The sequence below is a fragment of the Lepidothrix coronata genome, unplaced genomic scaffold, assembly GCF_001604755.1.
Source record: "Lepidothrix coronata isolate B3197 unplaced genomic scaffold, Lepidothrix_coronata-1.0 Scaffold59, whole genome shotgun sequence".
NCBI classification, from domain to species: Eukaryota; Metazoa; Chordata; class Aves; order Passeriformes; family Pipridae; genus Lepidothrix; species Lepidothrix coronata.
In genome coordinates, this window is record NW_016690239.1 from 1,349,639 (window position 1) to 1,360,846 (window position 11,208).

At 36.6% G+C, this 11,208-nt stretch overlaps 1 protein-coding gene across 4 annotated transcripts in view; it reads left to right on the forward strand.

The window, feature by feature from the left end:
* The window catches only part of LOC108498441 (macrophage mannose receptor 1-like), a 33,364-nt gene extending 25,188 nt beyond the window's left edge, over positions 1-8,176 (forward strand). For 3 of the 4 annotated variants that reach the window (XM_017817155.1, XM_017817157.1, XM_017817158.1), the window contains 7 exons: positions 148-380; positions 1,581-1,746; positions 3,353-3,505; positions 4,991-5,107; positions 5,371-5,538; positions 6,626-6,661; positions 7,088-8,176. In XM_017817155.1, coding sequence (XP_017672644.1) covers positions 148-380; positions 1,581-1,746; positions 3,353-3,505; positions 4,991-5,107; positions 5,371-5,538; positions 6,626-6,661; positions 7,088-7,287 — 1,073 coding nt within the window. In that variant the 3' untranslated portion in view covers positions 7,288-8,176. Of the gene's footprint in view, positions 1-147; positions 381-1,580; positions 1,747-3,352; positions 3,506-4,509; positions 4,607-4,990; positions 5,108-5,370; positions 5,539-6,625; positions 6,662-7,087 lie in introns of those variants that run through there. The other variant, XM_017817159.1, reaches the window with a different exon arrangement.
* Positions 8,177-11,208: the final 3,032 nt, after the last annotated feature.

The following is an 11,208-nucleotide window of genomic DNA, read 5'->3' on the forward strand; positions in this document are numbered from 1 at the left end:
AACAGCTAAGAAGAAGGTGTTCCATTCCACTAGCAATTTTATACTAGGTTTGTAAATAATGAAGATGCTATTCAGTTGCTCAATTCAAATATGTGACTTCCAGATTAAACTGCTCTTGGGGTGCTTTTTTCCCCCCTCTTCCTACAGTTCCTGAACTCTTTCAGTCATCAGCAACAGTGCTGGACTTTGCTTCTGACCATTCTAGTGGCATTAGCTATTCTGTCACCCGTTTCAAAATGAACTGGGAGGAAGCACAGAAAAGCTGCAATAACAATGCCTCAGAACTTGCCAGCATTTTGGACCCTTATAGCCAGGCACTGTTGTTCTTACTTGCAAAGGAATATGGAGAGCCTCTGTGGATTGGTCTTAACAGCAACACGGTAAGAACACATACATTACGTACAGGCAGTTAAGACGGCACCAGACCTGATCTTACTTTATTCTCTCATCGTGTTACCCATAGGAATTTCTGCCAGTGTAGTGCTGAAAACAGCATGTTAAATCAGTATAGTTCCTCTTTGCACTGGAAATCTTCAAATAAGACTTGTGTAGTGGAGATTTTAATGACCTAAGAACTTTTATAAGTTTTAGCACAAGAAGATATTCCTGAAAACCAGTATTTAACAATGCTGTATGTTGTTTGGAGTCATTTGAAGTATCTCAAACATAAACTGTAAAATCATCTACATTTTGAGTTTATTGTTATCTAAAAGCTCTTGCAGGAACAACATGCATCCTACCCTCCTGCTATGTATTTATGTACCTCAGTGATCAGTGCCAAGGTATCTCAGGTCACACACCTGAGGCCTGAGAAGGAATGGTTTTCACCTGTGTGTTTATGTTCATATTTTACTAGAATGTTTTTATTTATGGTAGCAATAGCAAAATACAGTTGTGGACAGAAATAGGGTAAAAATTAGTTAAAGGAATCTGGAGGCTATATAATATGGTACATATTGACCAGTGACTCTATTTTTGAAAGTGCAATTGGTGTAATTGCTTTGATTAGAAGTTAGAATATTATGGAAAAAAACCCTTCCATTTGTGAGTGTAATTGCTCCTATTAAGAAGTTAGAATATTATGGAGAAATAATTCTTTCTGTTTGTGGGATGTGTACACCAGTTGTATGACAGGAGAGGATGAACATTTGGAGGGTAGGTGTTTTTTGACATGCTACACTCTTCACCATGAATTGCAGTCACGGTAAGTACAACAGCACTGCTTAAGAACACTCCCACCCACACTTCCATTTTCCATGCAGACATTTGGGTGGTCATACCAACACGATGTCTTATCTGACTCCTAGTTTTATGTCTTCTCTCATGCCTCCTTTCTTTTTTTCCCTTCCATTTCCCAATGCTTGAAAAATGCTCTAAATTAATGTTACATACTTTTTCAAGGGCACTCAGCTCTGTGGATGACACTGTACATTTTATGCAGTTAGTATTTACAAGCTCGAAGGGGGCAGTAGTAAGCATATGATTCCATACTGGTTACATGAGAGTCCTCTTCAGGATCCTGTGTAGTAGCTATGTCACTGTAAAAAACTTTGAAATTACCACATAGATTTTGCTTCCAGACGAATGGCAAGTATCAATGGATTGACAGATGGAGATTAGTTTACAGCAAGTGGTCCAGCGGAGAACCAAAACAGACATTAGCATGTGTCTACCTAGACACTGATGGCACCTGGAAGACAGCTTCTTGCAAGGAAAAACTCTTTTCTGTCTGTAAAAAATCAGACGGTAAGTAACTCCATACAAATGTTTTGACTGGAGGTTGTATAGATTTATCAACTGTTCTAAGTATAATAAGCCACTGGAAAAATACCTGGCTTATATACTAGTGTACAGGAAAACACGAGTAGCAACTAGCTCTAAATATTGACATGAACTCTTCTCAGAAGTTCGTATTGATTCATAATAATTTGATTCATAATAATTACCAAAATTGATTCATAATAATTACTGAAAGCCTAAGAAACAAAGGATTGAATACTCACTGGTTTCTTACCTATTTATTCCAATAGGAAAAGTAATTCACTTGCTATGAGATCTGTTTTTATTAGGCATTACATGACATTCTGTATCCAGTTTGAGGCACCAAAGTTTGAAAAGGTTCTCAATCAACTAGAGTTTTCACATGACCAGAAAACAAGAATTAAAAGAAAAAATTGCAGTTGGACAAAAGACTAAGAAACAAATGACTTAAGAGAAACCATAGTACTTTAGAATTGTCTAAATATTAAAAATGAGCCTTACGGAATGGAATTTATTTATTCCCTATGTCTAATAGAGGTTGGAAAGGGGTAACAGACTTAAATACAGCAAGGAAAACCTTCTGATTTTATCAGTACTGAAGATAGATACTCTTACAGATACTCTGGACAGATTGGGGAACCTCCATTACCACAACTTGCTAGGCAGGACTAACATCTGTTAAAAACAGATATCAACTTCATGTCACTTGTGAGCACAAGGATGAAGTAAATAACCCTTTGAGGAGCATTCCAACCACAAAATTCTATAATTCATATGGAAATAAGTATAAATATGATTTCACAATTTAGTTATATTCTTGATTTTGTCAACATTACGGAAGATCTTGAATCATTATCAAATTTAAAATTACATGCCAAATTACATTCTAAGTTGTTTTAATTTGACAAAAATCCTCAGATTTTATATATAATGTCTCTTTTCACTTTATTATTCTGAAATCTCATTTGAGAGCTGAATGTTCCTTAATAGGGAAAGAAATGACAGAAGACTCACAGGAAGAAAATGTAATTTGGCAGAACATTTAATTTTCACTCCATCTGCATTTATCTACCCATCCAAATCTTCCTATTATATCAATCACTATGGAATATATTCAGGATGCAGTTTAACAAAGAATCCTGCAAGCCATGCTTAGTTATACCAACACTTTCATACCAAGACTTTCATACACAATCACAATTTCTGCTATATGGTTTTGATCCTATCAAAAAATGAGACAGAAATGACAGAAGACATTTTAAAAAATAGCAGTTTTAACTATTTAGGCAGATATTTATGCCAGAAAAGCAACTGAATATTTTATTGACTAGAGTAATTACAAAAATCACCATTAGACAGAATCTATACTTTTTACAGACTAGTGTATCTTCCTAATCACCTTGATAAAAAAATATGAAGCAAAATATTGTCTCAAACACAAAATCAGAGCCATATTCAAGCTCTTTTTTGACATGTTTCATTTCTTCTATGATTACAAACCTAACAGTCTGATTAGTTTTGTCTTACTAGTATAATGGGAAAAACAAACGTTATAAAATAGTTGGACTCCAACTACCTGATCTCTTATCAGTAACGGCCCCTACTGAGCCCCCACAACTTCCTGGAAAATGCCCTGAATCAAGAGGACACAAATCTTGGATACCTTTCCATGGTCACTGCTACTACTTTGAGGCCTCCAAGAAAAGAAGCTGGTCTCAATCTCATCAGGAATGTGCCCGGCTAGGTGAGTGTTTTATCTTACCAAGACTGAAGATGTAATTAAACATAGGAAATAATGGATAATCTTCTAAGCAAAGCTCAAATTACTTTAAAACTTCCCATTTAGTGCTTCTGTAGTTGCATTTTTCAAGCATGTTTTTCCACAATAAAAGTAAACTTTGTCAGAGACAGCAGCATTTCTTATCTCAAATATAAGGTGAAATATGAATACCTCAAAAATATTAAATTTCTACTAGTTTTATGGCAATCAGTAATTAGGTAGGGAGATGAACACTTTTACAGATCTACTAAGGCACTGGCTGCAGGGTTGGTGTTCCCTTCCCCAAACGAGAGGGAATCCATAAGCAGTGTAAACCAGGAAACACAAAGTCATAGGATAGTTGTCTTTGTTAGTTCCAGGGCACAGTTTATTAATTGGATCCCACTGGATGGACAACAAATGAGATGGAGGAGCTGTTTAGCTTTCATGAACCAGCAAAACACACCCAGGCATGCAGCTCCTGCTCTGGAACAGCCTCCATGCTGTTCCCATGGAGAGAAGAGCAGTATGTTGATCAAGGAAAGGAAAAGCCACTTTGCTCCAAGGCTCTGAGAATTACTGTGATGCAACACACATTTCAGTGCCAGTAAGAATAGGAAACATTCTATACATTAGTGCTATATGTCTGAGCCATAGCCTTTTAAATGTAAGAGAATGAAAGGATTTCTAGAAACACTTCTCTATATGTCTGAAAACACTGACCTATGAATGAGTAAACAGAAAGCGTAGCTTTGCAAAGGCATTTTACTCTACAACAGAATTCCTGAAGTTGTTCTGTAGAAAGATAAATGACATAACTACTACAAAAAGTAAATATTACACTAATAACCAGGATGCAAGCTCACAATGGGACAGTGCTCCGTGTTCTGGATTCCTACATTTTTGCCTCCCTCTTACCCAGAGGCCAGGCCAGGAAGGTGGTTATTTCCTGATGACCCCAACACAGCTCTGTGTATTTGCAATGCCAGGGCATATGGCAATTATAAATCAACTTCTGGACATCTTTTGGACTGCAACCTCCAGCTGCTGAAACATTCTACCTAACCTCACAGATGCTGTCATCAGGTACTGCCAAAACTGCTGTCCAGCCACTGGTGGGGGACAGAGCTGTAGTGGTAAGAGGCATGGTGCTGACTACATCACATATATCTCTTTAGCCTATTTGCACCACAATCTGGAATGTGGTCAGATCTAGCCAAAAAGTATCTCAGGAGAGCAATTTTGCTTCTCTAAAATATCAAACCTAAAAAAAAATCCAGAAAATTTCAGAAAATCCATGTCTTTGTACTGATTTGCATCCATACAACACACAGACATGCTCAAAATACAATAAATATCATATGCAAGAATTGGTGTCTTTTATATATATTTGCATATTTTTTATGGGTATATTGACTTGAGCTGTAGTAAAATGAGACATTGTGATGTATTCCTTAATATTTTTTTCAGGTGCTGATTTGGTATCAGTAGAAGACTATCCTGAAGCAAACTTTCTGGCAAACACCATTAAGATACTCCATGGAAAATCACCGAACTTTTGGACAGGGCTAAAGAAAAATGACAGAGGTAATATCTTTAATATTGAATCACACGTTATCATAGCATACAAAATTATATGTTATATTAAAAAGAAATCAACTTTATGCACTTGAAATTACATATACATAAAAAATTTACAAAGTTTATTTCCAAGTATGCCCACATTTCCTTAGAAATGTAACTGAAATATTTAACTATTCATGTTACAAATTTTCATTTTCTCCATCACAACTTATTCTATTTGTCTAAACCCCTGTGGTTTACACATATATGCTCATTTTAAATATTAGGCCAATGGGTATGGACAGACAAATCTGCAATGGATTTTGTCAACTGGCAAATGGGAGAACCTTCAAACAACAGACATAAATACTGTGGAGAAATATGTGCATTGTCTGGCTTCTGGATAACCAATGTCTGTTCTTTCAAAAAAGGATATATCTGCAAAAAACCAAAAAGTAAGTAATATTTCTAATACATTAAGGTTAATAATGCCTGATAATGTATTTCCATTGCAGAACAAAAAATGCAAAATATTCTAGGTTTGTGAGCAAAACTAACTGACTCTAATAGCAGGATGTGGCTGCCTAAATACTGACAACCCCATACGGCTTCCAACTGCCTTCTCAGAAGGCTGCATCTGCCATAAGTCCTGTAAAAGTACCATCAGCCCCATGCAGCCTTCATAAATACTTCAGACCCCTATGTTTCAGCAAGCTAAGCTCAAAAACAACATTTTGTTTAATTTCATTGAATACATTCTCAAAAAAAAAATCTTGTTCCGATAAGTGCAATGAAAACTGTCTTGTAGAAATCCTGAGACTGGTGATTCCTTTTCTTATTGACCTCTGATCTGATGGATTACAGGAATATCATAACACACATTCTTGTGGCACTCTTTATCTACAGTATGATAGAATCAGGTTTAATAAAATGCTGGTAGTATCATGACAGAAAAAATTATCATCTGTAAGAAAACGCATGAGTTCGATTGCTGAGAATAAATGAAAGTTGTTCAGAAAATGGACATTTTGTTTGGTTAAACTTCATATTTCTGTTCACCTTTCCATTACTTGCTAAGTTCAGGAAGTGCAATTACCGTAGGAACCACATCCACGTGGAATGGTTGTCTCTGACAGATGGGGCTACCACAATGGAAGGTACTTTTCAGCTCAAGTAAAATGCTTATGATGCATCTCTAACATTCAATACCTTCTTTCAGGAAACACTTTAAAATTTTTAGGGATCCTGTCATTAGTTCTAAAAAATGAACATGTCTGAAAACACTTTTCAATATGACAAAAATCCGACTCTAATTTCATGTCTTTTTTGGGTGTCTCAACTGAGGAGGCCAGATGCTCTTGGAATCAAAGAGCCAGTCATCCTACTCGAGTTTTACACATGCTTAGCTCCATCTCTCTGGGAGAGTAACTGTCACCAGCACATGAATTTAGGAGGAGTTGTCAGAAACACTGAGACCTAGGAAGCTAGAAATGCCTCTTTTTTCAAAGCATTCAGAATAAACATTTTCTTTCTTTTCAAAAGCTCCTGAAAGCACAGAGGTGTCAACAGAAGATATAGGTAAGCATACTTCATTTTAAGTAGAATTATAAGGAGATGCTCAAATACGGCAAAAGAATAATTACATAGTTTCTCAGTATCAGTTTTGAGAGTATTTAAAAATAAAAAGTCCATACGCTATATCTGTGCCTCCGTATAGGAAATAGGGCTTACTCTGAAGTAAATATTTATTTACTTTTATATTTGTATTTTTAATATTGGGCTTTATTTCACTTTCATATTCATATTTTTAATAGTGGGCTTTAATCAGATTTAATTACATTTTGTTTGGTTTTGTTAGTAAAAAAAACCCAAACCCATAGGCTGAAGTGCAAATCTATAGGCATATTGCCTTTTTCTGCTTCCAGGTTAAAGAAGTCCCATTTATTAGTAGATTCTGAAATCTTTTAAGATCAAAGGTGTTGATTCCATTGTATCTCCTTACAGAAGAGAAAACGGAGAAAGTACTTTCCACCGGGGTCATTTGGCTGTTCGTTCTTCTAGCTCTTTCTATAGTTGGGGCTGGAAGTATAATTTATTTCTACTTGAGGAGGAAAAGACAAAACCTGCCACATGTTTCAACCAGAATGAGTGGATCAGAAGGAACTGTGGATATTCAAGAAAAAGATGCACATACTGGCATGTAGTCTGACCAAATGGCCACATGTTCTGATTAACAAAAACCAGGCTATGGATCAGCGAAATCTTCACATTTTCCTAGTCTCCTCTCAGTCTCCTCTCTCCTCAAATACAAAGTTCATGGATTTATATAAATACACACACATATATATGCCTTCCAAAATTCCCTCCAAAGTGGTAGAGAGTTGTTGAGTTTGGGGAGTGTATATATATTTTTACATAAACGGGCATGGCTGACAAGTTGGCTCCAGAGGTATTACAGGAAAACTCGGACACATACTTACTATTTGAAAACTACTTTATTTTAACTCAATGAAGAAACTTTCCTTTTTGCACACAGGGGAAATAATTACTCATATCTTCAAATTATTTTTTTTCTATGTATTACTTCAGTGGAACCTAGACTATGATGGGACACATTGTTCATTTCAGGTTTTCAGCTTCACAGTATCTTTTCATTCATGCAAAATCTGTTCTGATACCTGCATTTGTGTATTATTTGCTTACCAAAAAAAACAAGACAGAGAGTTGTAAAAAAATTGAAGAGGCTCATTTATTTCTACCTCTAGTCTGACTTTTTGGAATAATTATGCCATTTCCTACAGCCTTGCACTATTCTATTATTCTGAAAATGCCTACATTTTTCTGCAGTTCAAATTAATAATAAAGAGAAAAGACTAGATGATCTTTTCATTGGGTTTTATTTCAGTAATGATGCTTTCAGTACGCAGAGATGCCCCTTTTGAGATCTAAGTATGTATAATAAATAGCTATCTTATGCATTATAGAGCTCTCCAGTTTAGAGATATAAAATCACTGCTGTATTTTTTGAAAATAAATTCTTTCATTTTTGTTGTGATTTCATTTGATAATGTGCTGCCTAGACCCCTCTCAGCTTTTCTTCCATTCTATCTAGCAGCAGAGTTTGCCTCAGGAGGCAGTTTATCATTCTGCATATTTTAAGACATGCATCATGCCTCCTGAGGAATGAGAACACCTTTCTCCAAGACATGGGAGGGCACATGGCACTAACAGGCCTCAGTGAAGAAGCATATGGAGCAGTAGGGCTAGAGCAGAGGAGCTGCTACCAAATATATGTATTGGGAAACAGATTCTTTCTTTGGCCATTCTGTGAGAATTGTCAGAATTTCTTACCCACTCCCTATGCTTATGGTCTCTAACCGACAAAAAGATGATACCACACTAAAGATCTCTGCTAAAGAGAAAAAAATATCTGGAGAAAGTGGAATAGGTTTCTGATTTTCAGGATATCTGTGTCTATGCCTGCTCATCTTAAGAACACATTTGAATTATCTCCACTATTTAGATTTCTTCTAGATATCCAGAAGACAGTAAAAGCTCCTAAGTAAAAATTTTATTGATAGTTGCTTAGAATGCAAGTATCCCCTTTCTTCAGGAATACTTACTTCAGTTGTTTTAAGCTCTATCTTAAAACATGAGTCACACCTGCTAACCTTTCCTCTTGAGCATTCAGATTCCACCACCCCCTACTCTTTTGCTGGATGGACACAAATTATTCCAAACATTATTCTACACCTTTGGCTAAGTTGTAAAGAAGGTTCACCAATCACAGACAAAGATGTCTGAAGATTGTATGGCTTGTCCCTTCCTGGTCTTTTAACCAAGACCTGATTAAAACAAAAAAAACAACTAAACCGAACCAAACCACCATTAAAAAAAAACCAAAACCAAAACACCCATCTATAGGTTATCTAAAATAAAGTTAAAAATTAAGTAAACCAAAATTAATTTTTACTCTTAATGTCCTTTGAACACTTTGTAAAGCCCGGAAATAACAGCCCTTAGATAAAAGTTCCTTAAGTTACTAGAATAAGTCCTGTAATACCAACTCCTTGCAATAAAGAAAGTCACTGCCATTTTCAGGAGGAAATAGGAAATAGCTGAAAGAGGTCTGCACAAAACTGTGCAAATTAGAAAAACAACACCTGCTTCCCACGGAGATGACTAGAGATAAAATTGTTTCCTGGTGTGTGCTGCAGATATCTGGGAATATACGCTTCTGCCTGCCCTTTGGATGAGTGGATAGTGAGTGTTTTTCCTGTTCTATGCTTACAAAGACTACAGGCTGCTGGATAATACCATATATATGCCCAGGTTAGTGAATCTGATAAACTAGAGTTACCTTTCCCAAAAGAAAAAAGGAAATACACAATAGAAGAGACTATTCTTTTTAAGTTATTTGTAATGTAACTATAAAAAATTGGGAGTTCATAACAGAAGTATTCTGGTGACCAAATTCAGCACAGCCTGGGACCTGGTATCACCACCAGGCAGGAAGTCTGCAGAGCTCTACAGTCAGGCTGCTGTGTGTGCTCGCTCTCTGTGTTATTATATAAAAATACTTTGATAAATATACATTTTTATGTACAGCTACTTTGTAGATAGACTGAACACCATGACTGAAATGACAAGAAATGGACAAGAGCACAGACTAGACACAAAGCATGTTGCTGATCCCTCTGCAAGATACTGAGACACCACAAAAACTGATCCAAAGTGCCCCTTACAGAAAGACAGAGAGATTGTGGTGAGAACTGCAGTACAGAGTGAGCCAGTGCAGGGAGGCTCATACCTGGGGAAAGAAAGGGATGAGAGCCATAGCCCTGACCAGACCTGCTCACTCCAGGCAGGCACTGTCATCATTACCTGCTGCAAGCAGCATGGGACAGCATTGCTGGAGCATGGACACCTCTTTTCAATCTAGTGTCTCATACAACTGAACAGCCACTGGGGAAGAGACCAATGCACCTGAACACTCACTTCTCTGTATCTGTCATTTGGACTTGGTATTGGATATTAGTAAGACATCACCCACATATCTCACACATTGCTCAGATACAGAAGAGGGCTGGGTTTCACTTGTTTAAATTCCACAGGGCAGAGAAGGCCCTTACCTCTTTAAATGTTTAATCCCAAATCCCAGTGTTTCTGCACAAGTCAGTTTCCATGTTTCTCTTTTCTCTTCAAAGAGTTCTGTATGTTTAAAACCACTGCCAGTGGTTTTAAAACCAGTGTTTGGCATAAGAAAAATATTGCTTATTATGAATGCTGCTGTTTAAATTAGTTTCAGAGTGGAGAAGACACTTCAGCATCGATTTTCTAACATAAGTGTTTATATGTGTTTATACTGATGTGTGTGCATGCAGGATTTTTCCTCACATTTCCATAAATAAATGGTGCCCGATTTTCCTCACTTTTAATCATTACCATTTGCAATAACAACATAATCGCTTTCATATGTAGGTTCAGCTATCTAAGGCACCTGAAGAGGATGGAATTCATCTCACATAATGTAGATATCTAAAATGCAGCCATATCACACTTAACTACTCAGCGAAGATCATCACTGTGGTCAGCACAGAGAGATGGATACATGAGGGTACAATTACTTGATCTATTCCAGAAAGTGACGAGAACTTCTAGACTCTCACTGGCAAGAAGAAAGCTTAAACCAATTATCTCACAGTAAATGAGTTCTGCAGAATCCAATTCTTAATTGATATCTTGTGCATTTTGGCACAACATGCACTAATAAACTTTGTTGATTACATTTATCATCAATGGCTTCAGGCTAGTTCAGAAAACAGTTAACAAAACTGGTCCCCATAGATTTTTTTTTCCCCCCTGGGTTGAAAACCATTACTTTTGGAAACAAAATATCTGTCAAATTCAAAAATTTCTGTCCATTTTATTTTTCATACTGATTCAGAATGGAAACTGAACAAGTCGTGTTTCTTAAACAAATGTTAAGAACACTGACAGAAACTACAAATCAATTCCCAAGGAAACCATCTGCCTTTGTACCCTCACAAACACTTCTCAGTGTGCCAGGACAGATGAGAAATCAGTGAAGTGTGTCTGCTCTCTGTTTCCCTGAGTAGCCGCTG